Raw genomic sequence first — 15,491 nt, 5'->3', positions numbered from 1 at the left:
AGGTGCGGGTCCCAGCGGTGGGACCCGCACCTACAAGGAGAACGGAGCAGAGAAAGTGGAGGAGGGCGCACTGCGCATGCGCAGCCGCCCTCCGTTCATTTCTATGGAGCTTCCGAAAATAGCTGAGCGCTGGCTCGGCTATTTCCATCGGCCCCATAGAAATGAATGGGAGCGTTGGCCGTGCATGCGCGGTGCGCTCCCGTTCACTTCAATGGGAGAGGCGGGGAGCTGTGCCTGGTGGTGGACGGACCCTGGGAAACCCGGGGTCCTCCAGCCACAACTCTCCCCGGCTCCGTTCTCGTTGTAGGTGCGGGTCCCAGAGGTGGGACCCGCACCTATCAGACAATGGGGGCATATCCTAGCGATATGCCCCCATTGTCTAAGATGTTCAGCGCCAGTCCTCCTAGGGCTGGTGCTGTGGGACTGCAGGTGGCCTCATATGTTGGGGGTATCGTTTTATCCCTCCCTTTGTATCGTCCCTGCACCAGGGATTTTTGGGGTTAAGCTTTTCCCAGAATCCCTTGGCCGTGGCACTGAAGCTCCTCCCTGGGGGGGGGGGGGCTATATATTTGCTATTATTTTCCCTTATAACCATGTTATAAGGGAAAATAAAATAATAATGATCGGGCCCCCAGCCAAATCGTCTCCTAGCAACCGTGCGTAAAAATTGCACCGCATCCGCACTTGCTTGCGGATGCTTGCGATTTTCATGCAGCCCCATTCACTTCCTTGGGGCCTGCGTTGCGTGAAAAACGCACAAAGAGGAGCATGCTGCGATTTTCACGCAACGCACAAGTGATGCGTGAAAATCACTGCTCATGTGAACAGCCCCATAGAAATGAATGGGTCCGGATTCAGGGCTTACCTGTGCATCGCCGGACGGGTGAGCCAAGATGGCAGCCGGCATGTGTTCGCAGGTGAACACTGCGAACTGGCCAACACTGGATCTGTGGATATAATACATACATACACACGTGCGCGCGCGGCGTGTGTGTTTGTGCTGTAGGTAGGGTGCACACCCTAATGCAATAGGCTGCGCACGCCTATCCCCTTTGTGTGTACAATAAACAGAGAAAATGCCTCCACTTCTACAATAAATTCCCACCTGATCTGACCTGTTTCCTGCGTTCACCGTGACTCAGCAGTAATGGGATTTATTTCCTTGTAAATTGAGAGAAGTGGTTGTTGTGTAAGCCGGGCGGCCACCTTGATTTCACTAGCTCTGCTTCCTGTTTTGAAGATGAAGCTGCCGAAAGAAAGGGAAGAGACCAAGTTTCTGCGTTTCCATCATCGCACAATATCATTACAGCGTTCCTGAAACCCGGCATGACAAAGCAACTACAGATGTAGCAGTGCTGAACTTGTTATTCAAGCTATGTTCACAGCAGTTTGTCTGACTTTAGAAAATAGCATTTATCATGTAGAGAAAGTTAATACAAGGCACTTACTAATGTATTGTGATTCTCCATATTGCTTCCTTTATTCATTTTTCCATCACCTTATACACTGCTTGTTTCTATGGTTACGACCACCCTGTAATCCAGTAGTGGTGGTCGTGCACTATAGGAAAAAGTGCCGGCCTCTCTGGTGGCTGGGAGTGCTCATAGGCTGGTGCTTTTTCCTATAGTGTGCAAACACGACCACCACTGCTGGATTGCAGGGTGGTCGTAACCCCTGGATATGAGCAGTGTATAATGTGATGGAAAAATGAATCCAGCCAGCAAAGGAGGCAATATGGACAATCACAATACATTAGGAAGTGCCTTGTATTAACTTTCTCTACATGATAAATGCCATTTTCAGAAGTGAGAGGACCCCTTTAACATATCCACATGGCGTATGTGTTAAAAGGATGCCATTCAGGGCGATCTTTCACCCAAGGCTTAAAAAAAATATATGTATTTGTGTTGTTGTTTTGCTGCATTCTGCCAGATAAATGCAAATATGTTAAATGTGGAACAAAATCATGATGTAAATGCAGCCTAAGGGCTCATGCCATGACCGTGTGCCGGCCAGGACCGCAATGCACAGACACCGACCGTGGGGCAGCTGCACGCGGATTGCTGACCCATTCACTTGAATGGGGTCCGCAATCCGGAGTCACGGCCAGAAACACCATGGAAGCACTCCGTAGTGCTTCTGTGGGGCTCCAATCCGTGCTTCCGGATTTAAGTGAATGGGTCCGCATCCGTGATGCGGGGTGCACACGGCCAGTGCCCCGTGTATTGCGGACTCGCCGTATGCGGGCCGCAACACATCCACGGCGTGGAAACAGCCGCGTGCATGAGCCCTAAGACTGTATTTGCACTGTACATACTGTAGGGGTACGGTCTGGGAACGCTGTCTTTTCTTTTAATTGTACGTGAAAGCATAGTCTTCTGCAGGGCTGTAACTATAATTCATAGGGGCCCAAAGCAAAAGCGCGATGGGGGCCCCCGCCCCCCACCACCTAGTGCAGGGATCAGCATCCTCTGGCACTCCAGCTGTTTTGAAACTACAACTCCCATAATCCTCCATTCACTTCTATGGGGTATTCACTTCTATGTAATATTTGCATGCTGGGAGTTGTAGTTTCACAGCAGCTGGAATGCAGAAGGTTGCTGATCCCTGACCTAGTGTCATTAAAACAGCAACATAAGTAGCAAAAAATTAAATGTAAGAAAACCCACATGATAGCAAAAAAAAAAAAAAAAAAAAAGCCGCCATATTGTATTTCCCCACAGAAAACGACAAGAGTTCTTGCACCTGATTTGGCCCCCGAATCTCAGGGCCCCTAGCAAATGCTATGGCTGTAGTGACGCCCATGGTCTCCCGTGTGCTCCTATACAGTGGCGCACCTTATTAGATGTGTCAGACTTTTCCGTATGCCCCGGCGGGCAGAATACATGGCGTACAGCACTAATAAATCTATTGCCTTTTATGACTTTACAGACCGATTTTTTTTTTTCAAAACTGGCAAAAGTGAGGCAGAAAAAAAATTGCATTTCAAATGGAATATTTGACCGCACGGCATGTACCGCACGTCTGACTTTTGGTTTGATTTGAACAAACATTTTGACAAATTTTGCGCAGTAAATCTCCCCCTTTGTGTTTCTAGCAGCAGCAATGGCCTCCACTACCTATGTCCCTGGCATCGCCACCTCAGGCTGCCCCATCGTGATCCTGCAGTGATGTGGCGCTCAGCACATTTTATTACCCTCTCATTATTTCATAATTCCGTGTTTCCCAGGGTGAGGAATAATCTTTGTTTGTCGACTTGTTCTGTCCTGCCCCTTTCATAGCGCTGACGCCACAGGGCAATCCTGCACATTACCTGCTCACATATTTCATGGTGCTGTGCAGATTGTTGCTAGTCACATCGGTCCCTGTCCCCGGTGGAGCTTGCAATCTAATTTTCACACACTAATCAGTATGGGTTTTCTTGGAGGAAACCTGCGCAAACACAGGGAGGCCCTACAGACTCCATGCTGACGTTCTCCTTGTGTTGGATTTGAACGCAGGACCCTAGCGATGCAAGGCTACAATGCTGATCCCTGTCCTGTATATATTACATGGCTAGGACAAGGATCCGGCAATCTCCGGCTGTTGTGAAACTATAACTCCCTACATGCTCCATTTATTACTGTGAACAACTGTGCGAGTGTGCATGCTGGGAGTTGTAGTTTCAGGAAACCCTACTTGTAATGTGTCTGCCAATGTACAGATGTAGCAGAGCTGAGCCCGTCATGTAACTCTTGTTTGCATATTGCAGGTGTCCCTCTTTAATAAGACGCAATAGGTTTCCTTAGGCCCCTTTCACACGAGCAAGTTTTCCGCGCGGGTGAATGCATAGCACCCGCACTGACCCATTTATTTCAATGGGTCTGTGTACATGAGCGTTGTTTTTCACGCATCAGTTCTGCGTTGCGTGAAAATCGCAGCATGTTCTATATTCTGCGTTTTTCACGCAGCCCTGGCTCCATAGAAGTGAACGGGGCTGCGTGAAAAACGCATTGCATCCGCAAGCAAGTGCGGGTGTGATGCGTTTTTCACTGATGGTTGCTGAGAGATGTTGTTTGTAAACCTTCAGTTTTTTATCACGCGAGTGAAAAACGCATCAAAACACATTGCACCCGCGCGGAAAAAACTGAAGAAATGAACGCAATCGCAGATAAAACTGACTGAACTTGCTTGCAAAATAGTGCGAGTTTCACTGAACGCATCCGGAGCCAATCCATCACACGGGCGTCATGTTTTTGGCCCGGATAAGATGCGGGTGCGTCGCGGGAAAATGCATGATTTTTCAGCGCGAGTGCAAAACATTTTAATGAGTTTTGCACGCAGAAGTTCGGGTTTGGGTTAGGTGTTGTGTAGATTGTATTATTTTCCCTTATAACATGGTTATAAGGGAAAATAATAGCATTCTTAATACAGAATGCATAGTACAATAGCGCTGGAGGGGTTAAAAAAATAATAAAATAATTTAACTCTCACCTTAATCCACTTGTTCCTGCAGCCGACATCTCTTCTGTCTTCATCTGTGAGGAATAGGACCTTTGATGACGTCACTGCGCTCATCACATGGTCCATCACATGATCTTTTACCGTGGTGATGGATCATGTGATGGACCATGTGATGAGCGCAGTGACGTCACCACGGGTCCTTTTCCTGTGCACAGCAAAGATGAAGACACAAGGAGATGCCGGCTGCGCGATCAAGTGGATTAAGGTGAGTTAAATTATTTTTTTTATTTTTTTAACCCCTCCAGCGCTATTGTACTATGCATTCTGTATTCAGAATGCTATTATTTTCCCTTACAACCATGTTATAAGGGAAAATAATAAAGATCGGGTCCCCATCCCAATCGTCTCCTAGCAACCATGCGTGAAAATCATCCCGCATCCGATTTTCACGCAGCCCAAATCATTTCTACGGGGCCTGCGTTGCGTGAAAAACGCAGAATATAGAGCATGCTGCGATTTTCACGCAACGCACAAGTGATGCGTGGAAATCACCACTTATGTGCACAGCCCCATAGAAATGACTGGGTCCGGATTCAGTGCGGGTGCAATGCGTTCACCTCACACATTGCACCCGTGCGGAATTCTCGCCCGTGTGAAAGGGGCCTTACTGCATCAGGTCTTCAAGGCACTGTGCTTTCTCATCCTGACTAAGGTCTTGTGCAAGGAATTTTCTGTAAACCAGAGGAAGGTTGCGACATTTTTTGGCAGCCCCATTAAGATGTTGAGGAGGGAGTGGAGCTGACAGCAGGGAGGGCGGGGTAGAGGATCCAATAAAGAGACGCCAAAAGTCACTCAAAAGGACATATCTTCTCAATTTAGCAAGTGCCAAGTACCGAGAATCAGACGGCGACCCAACCACCGTTACCATGGACCATTTCAGGCAGCAGACCAAGGTACCAGTACCAGGGGGTATCTGTAGGGCATGGTAGTTACACAAGTGCCAGGCAAGCATTGCTTAGGTAGGAATGCCTTCTGATACTTGAGCCCTTGGAATGTCCGCACCTGCATCTTGAAGATGCCAAGTGTATTAGGAGGCCAGGGGGAAGGGGAGATGTGAACAGAGAGTATGCTGCAGGGTGTCGGGGCATGCTGAGAGTTGTAGTTTTGGAACAGCTAGAAAGCCACATGTTGGACATCACTTTGCTGCGCCAAGGGCGTCTCAGTCCACTAAGAATTAGGCCTGTACGCAATGCATTATACACGTACAGAGACTACAACACCCAGCGTGGCGACAGCAGGGCATGCTGGGAGTTCTAGTTCTACAATGCTATAGGTTACAGACCACTGACTGGCATATTAGAAGGGGTTAATATATGGTATAAAATAGTTTTGTACGGCAGGGGTTAATAGTTTATGGATCACAGAGGATGTGTTAATAAACCGGCGAAGAATGGAGCCTTTATTCTGCCACAGTAAACAGATCAGGTGAAGGGTAACGTAGGGGCGTGGAGTCAGGGCGCGGCGCGGCTGGCTTGAAACGTTCATTATTTCGGATAATATTGCGGATCGGGGGAGAGTCATCTCTTAGGAGGGCATAGTCTATAGCAGGGGTCAGCAACCTGCGGCGCTCCAGCTGTTGTGAAACTACAATTCCCAGCATGCTCCATTCATTTCTATGGGAGTTCTTAGAACAGGGATGCTCAACCTGCGGCCCTCCAGCTGTTGCAAAACTACAACTCCCAGCATGCCCGTAAAGCCTACAGCTATCAGCCTGCAGCCGAGCATGATGGGAGTTGTAGCGTAACAACAGCTGGAGGGCCGCAGGTTGAGCCTCCCTAGAACAGAGCAAGTATGCATGCTGGGAGTTGTAGTTTCACAACAGCTGGGGTGCCGCAGGTTGCCTATCCCTGGCATATAGATTGCAGTAATATTGGGACTTGTAGTTCTACTGTCTTTTTCAAGCCATGGGGTGAGAGTAATGTGAGTGGGGCAGATGCACATGGCAGTGTCGTTTATGGATTTACGGATTTCCCGTTTCCGCAACAAATTTGTGCCAATTCCAGGTGTCACTTGCGGATTTTATCAATTAAAATTGACCCTGGGCAACCGTGTGGTATAGTCGCAGATTTGCAGTGCAAAGGGGGATTTCTAAATCCACGAGGCAGGTCGCTCTCCCTGCCGTGTAGATGAAAATTTTGAAGATCTTATCTACGTGGCTGGGGCCGTGGATGTTCTGCACGAAAATCTGCATGGAAAATCCTCACGTAATATGGACCGTGCGCATATCTTTGCCAAGACTCGTGTTATCGGTGGTGCAGGGTGCAACATGGCAGAAGCCCTGTTCGTTACAGAGTAAAACAAGTCCATGTAATGTTTTTTTTTTTATAGCGTGATGGGCTGCTAGGAATGGGTTGCAGCATCTCTGTGGGACTGTTAAAGATACTTGAGTATCTATGGGACTGCTCGGCTACCCTTCGACAGTCCTATACCGGTGAAACTCGAAAAATTTGAATATCGTGCAAAATTCATTTATTTCAGTAATGCACTACCGTTTTGCGGGCCATTTTTTGCATTCCTAATACGGAACCATTCATTTCAATGGGTCTGCAAAAAAAAACTTATGCATTCCGTTTCCGTATCTCCGTTCCGTGCAAAGATAGAACATGTCCTATATTTGGCCGCAAATCACGTTCCGTGGCTCCATTAAAGTCAATGGGTCCGCAAAAAAAACGGAATGCATATGGAAATGCATCCGTATGTCTTCCGTCTCCGTTCTGTTTTTTTGCGGAACCATCTATTGAAAATGTTATGCCCAGCCCTATTTGTTTTATGTAATTACTGTATACTGTATATGCCATACGGAAAAAACGGAACCGAAAAGGAAACAAAAAAAAAGGAACAACGGATCTGTGAAAAACAATTCCTTTTAATTTGCATTATGAAATAAATGGACTTTTGTACGATATTCTAATTTTTCGAGTTTCATCTGTAGAGTTTGACTAGGGAGGCAGCGCACATTTTTGACCCCCCGTTCCCCGCGGTTTGGTTCCTTACCAATCTAACAGTCGTTCCCCATTTACTCGTAACCCGGCCATACACATACAATCAATGTCAGATGAACCTACTGATTTTGGCAGGCCAACCATCTTATGTGTATAGGGTGCCTCGCTGGGGGGAAGCCCAAAAAGCCCAAAAGTCCTTTTGTTTTCAGGGGCCCCATGCTGCAGCCAGTGGAGTCTTACTTACCTCTAGCCATTCAGGACACCTGCATGCTTGTGTATGAGGGTCCTAGGAGGGATAGCTGTTGGCAGAACAAGCTACAATATAAGGCCTCCTGCACACAACCGTTTTTTTCCCCCGTTTACTGGGCGTTTTTTGCGTTCCGTATACGGAACCATTCATTTCAATGGTTCTGCAAAAATGGTTTCCGTATTTCTGTTTTTCCGTTCCGTTTAAATATAGAACATGTCCTATTCTTGTCCGCAAATCACGTTCCGTGGCTCCATTCAAGTCAATGGGTCCGCAAAAAAACAGAACACATACGGAAATGCATCCGTATGTCTTCCGTTTCTGTTCCGTTTTTTGCGGAACCATCTATTGAAAATGTTATGCCCAGCCCAATTTTATCTATGCAATTACTGTATACTGTATATGCCATATGGAAAAACGGAACGGAAACAAAAAACGGAACAACGGATCCGCGAAAAATGGCCCGCAAAACACTGAAAAAGCCACACGGTCGTGTGCAGGAGGCCTAAATTGTATGGCTATTTGTGCGACTTGTGTAGTTGCACACGGCGCAAGCAAGTTTAAGCAATCCGAGTGCTGTGGAGCAACCGAAGATAATGACGAACTACCCTCGCTAGACGCTTCCTCTTTTTGAAGAAACCAGTGTGATGAAATGTGACGAAACTACAGCAACCAGCATGTCATGACACCCAAGACACACTAGGAGTTGTAGTTTTACCACAGCTAGAGAGCCACAAGTGTATTCAGTCAGTGAAATACGAGTACGCCAGGCATGCTCAACCTGCGGCCCTCCAGCTCTTGCAAAACTACAACTCTCAACATGCCTGAACAGCCTACAGCTATCAGCCTACAGCAGGGAATTGTGGGAGTTGTAGTTTTACAACAGCTGGAGGGCCGCAGGTTGAGCATGCCTGGAGTACGCCATGTGTGACAGCTGGACTGAGCGCTGCTCCTGTGACACAAACTCACAGCATTAGGCCTCCTACGTCATTAGGCCATTTACGTTCCGTTTTTTTTTTGCATTCCGTATACGGAACCAATCATTTCAATGGATCTGCAAAAAAAAAAAACGGAAGGTACTCCGTATGCTTTCTGTTTCCGTATTTCCGTTCCGTTCAAACATAGAACATGTCCTATTATTGCCCGCAAATAACGATCCGTGGCTCCATTCAAGTCAATGGGTCCGCAAAAAAAACGGAATGCATCCGGAATGCATCCGGAATGCATCCGTATGTCTTCCGTATCCGTTCCGTTTTTGCAGAACCATGTACTGAAAACTTTATGCCCAGCCCAATTTTTTCATGTACTTACTGTTTAAACATTATTGTATGCTTCCGTTTCTGTTTGCGATCCGCAACAAACGGATCAAAAACGGAAAAACGGAACAGAAGCGGAAACACTACTGAAACAAAAAACGGAACAACGGATCCATGAAAAACGGACCGCAAAATACTGAAAAAGCCATACAGTCGTGTGCAGGAGGCCTTGTAATGATTTATAATGCTGTGTGTTCCCGAGGCTGATGTCAGACAGAAACACACAGCATTATAAATCACTGTACTGCCATGAGTTCGTGTCATAGGAGCAGCGTTCAGTCCGGGAAATACTGCTATCACACCGAGCATAGCTAATGCACTGGACACGCTTGTGTGAGATTGCCCTTAGAGGACAACATGTACAACAAAGCTTTTCTATGCTGCAAACCTATGGACATCTGTCTCCGCTAAAGTCAATGGGGTATTGCAGCTCAGCTCCATTGAAGTAAATGGGACTGAACTGCAATACCGCAAACAACCAGTGGACACGTTTGGCGCTGTTTTCCAGCCATGTATTTCTAATACTGCATGGCTCCTTTAAGACCATTACTGCAAAGTCACTGTAGCTTATTTATCTAAGGAGGCAAACAGCAGAAGCTGGAAGACAAATGCATGGGACGGTGGATATAGAAATAACCACAACTATCTAGTCTGTAGTGAAGTACGGGTGTAGCAGAGCTGCGTTTGTCATGGGCTTAGGGGGGAGATTTATCAGTGCAAACCTGCTACTGTTCAAGTGTATTTGCTCTGAAAAAAAAGGGGGATGCCATGTATACCATATTCATACTGTGTGTGGGGTCACTTAACGTGGGGGGGGGGGGGGGGGGTCACTTAATGGGCATTATACTGTGCTCCAAATCCCCTGTATAACCAACGTTAATTGATGAAATTGTAGCTGCCTCTAGCCACCACTAGGGGGAGCCTGTGCGCTTACTGCATACATATTTATCATTGAGTTGGATGTGACGAGAATAACCCTGTATACAGTAAGCTCCCCCTAGTGGTGGCTGCAGGGAATTTGTAATTCAGTAAAGAAAAAGAAAAGCAGAGCTCTGACATCAATATAGAGGAAATAATCACCTGGGGAGGGATGTGAATACTGGGGAGGGGGCTACATTGGTAAAACTGGTGGAGGGTGACAGGGCCTATCAGAAGCTGAAGTCTACAGTTACCAGTTACATGGCATGTAGGAGGATCATTTGTGTAAATAAAGTTCTGCATCCTGATAATATACTTTGTATTCAGGCTTCTCACTATTTTCAAGACCTCTGCTTACTGTCAGCAAATGGGACACTCACCAAAATGTCACAGAACTGTGTAGAGCCAGTAAATCTTGTGGTGTCCAGATGTTCATGATCTTTCTGGTCCTCAATCATTAAAAAACTGATATTAGAATCTCATCCAACTTCAATGTGTTTGCCTTCAGGATCCTTGTGTCCTCACCACCGCTGCAGGCGTTCCAACAGGAGACAAGCTTAATATCTTAACTGTGGGCCCCCGGGGGCCACTGTTGGTCCAGGACACCGTATTTATCGATGAGATGGCCCATTTTGACAGGGAAAGGATCCCTGAAAGAGTAGTGCACGCTAAAGGAGCAGGTGAGTAAAACAGCCAGGTGGTCCACGTGCCCGGGGTCCTAGAGGGTTGCACATGTCTAGAGGTGGACATTTGTAAAATTGCGAACCCATCTGTGACGTCCAGCATCCTGTAGTTCCCCTTTTATGGCCTGCAGGCTCTTTGTAGATGTCACAAACCTCCTCAGTCACTGAAATATCCTTCTAGTGTAAAACATTAAATGAGGGAGAGGGAGGAGAGGAGGGAGATGCAGCTGCAGCTTCTCCTTCAGTCCATGCTGTGAGAGGGGGAAGACATGGGGGGGACTGGGCACAGCGCTACCAATGGACATGCACTTCGAAGCTTTGTCACGTACTCACCCGTCTGCGTTCCCTGGCCATAATGTGGTGGCGCCACTAGTGTTTCTGTGTTGCTACAGCAACCAGTCCCGCTGACAGTGGGGCTGGTCAACCTATCAGGGTGCAAGGACGCAGACCAATCAGGCTTCGTGCTGGCGTCACATGCTTCCTGTGGATGCGCTATTTAAACAGGAAGCTGCCTGTGATTTGTATTCCTGCCTCACTATTGTTTGTTTCTCGTTATCGCCTTTTGCCTGTTTCTCGGACTTCTGTCGCGACCTCCTTTATTTGACCTTATCGGACACTATTATTTTCACTCTGCTGTGCATTTGATATCCAGTGTCGGTTTTCACCTCTTTCCGTCTGTCTACTCTTTACCCATTTAGGTTTAGGCCCCTGCACTTAGTCAAGTCAGGGACTACCGCCAACTTGGGGGCCGTTATTTAGGGGGCAGAGGTGCGGGTAGAGTACAGCACGTCACTGTTCCCTACCCTTTAATGACAAGCTGTTTCTCAATATTAAACTTTAAAGGGGTTGTCTCCAGGGGTGTAGCTATAGGGGGTGCAGAGGTAGCAGTCGCTACCGGGCCCAGGATCCTGAGGGGCCCAGAGTCCCTTGTGACACATAAGACACTGGCATTATAGAAAGTGCATGCTGGTTAAGTTACACCTCTGGCTGGAGGGAAGGGGTTAGGGTTAGGCCCCATGCACACGGCCGTTGTTCACAGCCGTGTGCGGGCCGTGGAACCGCGGCCTGGATCCCTCCTGAGAGCAGGAGCGCACGGCGTCACTGGTTGCTATGACGCCGTGCGCTCCCTGCTGCCGGCACAGTACAGTAATACACTGGTACGATCTATACCAGTGTATTACTGTACTGTGCCGGCAGCAGGGGGCGCACGGCGTCATAGCAACCAGTGACGCCGTGCGCTCCTGCTCTCAGGAGGGATCCAGGCCGCGGTTCCACGGCCCGCACACGGCTGTGAACAACGGCCGTGTGCATGGGGCCTTAGGTCAAGAATTTGGCATGAGGGGGTGCCCTTTCAATGTTTGCCTCTGGCAGCAGGAAGGCTATGTGCTCCCCTGCCCCTTTCCAACAAGCACTGAGGGACGGGGGCCCAAGCTGAACTCTTGCACCAGGGCCGTGAGCCTTTAGCTACACCCCTGGTTCTCTCACTTCAGCAGATGGCATTTATTATGTAGAGAAAGTTACTACAAGGCGCTTACTAATGTATTGTGATTGTCTATATTGCTTCCTTTGCTGGCTGGATTCATTTTCCCATCCCATTATACACTGCTCATATCCAGGGGTTACGACCACCCTGTAATCCAGCAGCGGTGATCGTGCTCACACATTATAAGAAAAGGCATTGGCCTCTCTGTTGGCTGGTGATTTTTTCCTATAGTGTGCAAGCACGACCACCACTGCTGGATTGAACGGTGGTCGTAACCCCTGGATATGAGCAGTGTATAATGGGATGGGAAAATGAATCCAGCCAGCAAAGGAGACAAGACGGAGAATCACAATACATTAGTAAGCGCCTTGTAGTAACTTATTCTACATGATAAATGCCATCTGCTGAAGTGAGAGAACCCCTTTAAAGTTAGTTAGTGCCACCGAGGTCCCAGCTGGTGTTTGGACCACTAGAACTATTCAGCTGACAGCTATATTGCTGGCCTGACGATTAATGTAAAACAGTAAAAATCATATAGAACCTGCCAATCTCTTTTTCACAAAGCTAGAACCAGCCCTGAACCTCACATGGACCCAGAGATCTCCACATTCATTGCTCTAAATGGCAGCTCCGGATGCGGTGTCCTTTCTCAGGGGGCAAGTCCTTTCTGCTGCAGTTCTCTCCCTATCACAGCTGGGGGGGTCCTTTCCGCTGCAGCTCTCTCCGTGTAACTTTCACAGCTCCTAACAGAAGATGCAGCTGGTGGAAGCTGAAGGATGGAACTGAGCATGTGCGACCACTTCAGCAAGATGGACAGAGAGCTGAGGAAGAGATAGTGCTATTCAGATTATTGAATGACTCAGTAGCTATACTACATTTTTAATTACATACAAGATATGAACATGAGATTCCTCAGTGTTTGATACCCTTTAATGGCTAACCTAAAAGACGATGAGAAAACGGCAAGCTTTCAGGACGACTCCGGCCTCTTCCTCGGGCACGTTATAACACGGAACCTGAAGACTGACATGTTTCTTTTCTGTTTTCGGTCAGACACTAAATAACTATGTGAGTCTTCAGATACCGTGTTCTAACACGCCCGAGGGAGAGGCCGGAGTCATCCAGAAAACTTCCAATAAAAGGTATCAGCCGGGGACGTAGCTATAGGGCAGGGATCAGCCACCTCCGGCTGCTGTGCAACTACAACTCCCAGCATGCAAACGTGCTCAGCTGTTCTCACAACTCCCATAGAAGTGAATGGAGCATTCTGGGAGTTGTCGTTTCAGAACATCTAGCGTGCCGGAGGTTGCTGATCCCTGCTATAGGGGAAGTGGCTGCTTTGGGGGCCCGAGCTCAGAAGGGGCCCACCTAGGAGGAGGACTAAAAGAGTTTATTGTCAGTTCTTCCGCGGTGTTTCCGGCCGTGCCTCCGCATCGCAAAAAAGTAGCGCATGCACTACTTTTTTTGCGGTGCGGAACCGTCGGATGCGGATCGCAGACCCCATCAATTTGCGGTCCGCGGCACGGGCACAGAGCCCTTACATTCATGCGCACGTAGCCTTAAGCTGAGCTTGTCAAATATCACTACTTGGCGTCTTCTTTTCACTGCAGGAGCATTTGGATATTTTGAAGTCACCCATGACATCACCCAGTACACGAAAGCCAAAGTGTTTGAGCGCGTTGGGAAGAAAACAGATATCGCTATCAGGTTTTCTACTGTAGGTAAGAAGATCTTAATGTTAAAGGGCCTCTGTCAGCAGTTTTGTCCCTATGACACTGGCTGACCTGTTCCATGTGCGCTTGGCAGCGGAAGGCGTCTGTGTTGGTCCCATGTTCCTATGTGTCCGCATTGCTGAGAAAAATGAAGTTTTAATATATGCAAATGAGCCTCTAGGAGCAACGGGGGCGTTACCATTACACCTAGAGGCTCTGCTCTCTCTGCAACCGGTCTACATAACAAAGGTAATGCTATCAATCAGGAGGACCAACCCTAACAGATACCGTACCTGGTTGCGTAGAGTTGATCCTGCTGACAGGAGCTCTTTAAATGAATAAAGTTACCCTGTGTGTTTTTTTTTATTTGTTCATAACACAATGTCCTGTTCTCTTTGCATGCAAAAGCCGGAGAAGCAGGATCCGCCGACACCGTCCGCGACCCACGGGGATTTGCAGTGAAGTTCTACACGGACGAAGGAATTTGGGACCTGGTCGGTAACAACATCCCGATATTCTTTATTCGGGATCCCATTATGGTAAATTGACTTCAAGCTCTTGACTCCCATTGAAAAAGTCTTAAAGTCATATGAACTTTTTTTTTCCCCTCGAGTCCAATATCAATTACTATAAATTTTTTGAAACATATAAAAAGATGGCAACAAATATGAAAGAGAGGGGGGGGGGGGGCACTTCTTCCTAGACATTTCCTAGACATTAAGCTGCAATACCAGGCACAGCCTGTAGCAAGAGTGGCGCCTTCCTTCAAATCTCATAATACCGGTGTTTTGCCAGATTCCTATACCAGGCAGAATGCTATACCCGGAAGTGACGCGGACACACCGGAATCAGCTGGAGGAGGGTGTGTGTGGATCTGCGCAAGGGCAGATCCACTGTATTCGTAAAAAATAATTGCACCGCTGCGGGAGAAGCACCTACTTTATTTGCATGCACGAAACCGTACACCGCGTGTGCGCACTCAGGGGTAGGTAAAGTGCGGACACATCGACACATATACAGCAGTTCAGCCTCGCCACATAGCAGAGCTGAGTGCAGGATATTGGGGACACCACATAGCAGAGCTGAGTGCAGGATATTGGGGACACCACATAGCAGAGCTGAGTGCAGGATATTGGGGACACCACATAGCAGAGCTGAGTGCAGGATATTGGGGACACCACATAGCAGAGGTGATTGCAGGATATTGGGGTGGTGGGGTCACCACATAGCAGAGCTGAGTGCGCACGCGCAGTGTCTGGTTTCACGCATGCAAATGAAGTAGGTGCTTCTCCCGCGGCGGTGCAATTATTTTTATGAATCCAGATCCAGACACAGCTGATTCCGCTGCGGCCGCGTCACTTCCGGGTATAGCATTCTGCCAAGGTATAGGAATCTGGCAGAACACCGGATTCATTAGGTTATGCCTATTGCAGGGCCTGAGCGGGAGGTACCTGAAGAGGGTCAGGCCTCACTCCGGCACTAGACATAACCATGGTCGGACTGGCCCACCAGAGTACCAGAGGATCCTCCAGTGGCCCAAGCTCTGACAATAATGATCCTATATACACAGAGGGTGGGCCCCCAGAATCATTTCCACTGGTGGGCCTAGCGGGTCACACAACAGCGTCCATCTATTCCATTGTAAAGGCATACATACCAAGCTGGTAAACTCAAGTGTTTGGGTAGG

The 15,491-nt window shown here is 48.0% G+C and overlaps 1 protein-coding gene across 1 annotated transcript in view; it reads left to right on the top strand.

Annotated features, from left to right (window-relative positions):
* Nucleotides 1-5,251: 5,251 nt before the first annotated feature.
* LOC122921127 (catalase-like) overlaps nt 5,252-15,491 on the top strand; it is a 36,599-nt gene continuing 26,359 nt past the window's right edge. Inside the window, exons 1-4 of the mRNA XM_044271126.1 lie at nt 5,252-5,396; nt 10,435-10,606; nt 13,703-13,813; nt 14,213-14,343. Coding sequence (XP_044127061.1) covers nt 5,370-5,396; nt 10,435-10,606; nt 13,703-13,813; nt 14,213-14,343 — 441 coding nt within the window. The 5' untranslated portion in view covers nt 5,252-5,369. The remainder of the gene's footprint in view (nt 5,397-10,434; nt 10,607-13,702; nt 13,814-14,212; nt 14,344-15,491) is intronic.

Source organism: Bufo gargarizans, chromosome 10, assembly GCF_014858855.1.
Source record: "Bufo gargarizans isolate SCDJY-AF-19 chromosome 10, ASM1485885v1, whole genome shotgun sequence".
Lineage (NCBI taxonomy): Eukaryota > Metazoa > Chordata > Amphibia > Anura > Bufonidae > Bufo > Bufo gargarizans.
The sequence above is the reverse complement of the archived record's forward strand: the minus strand, read 5'-3'. Positions and strand labels throughout refer to the sequence as shown.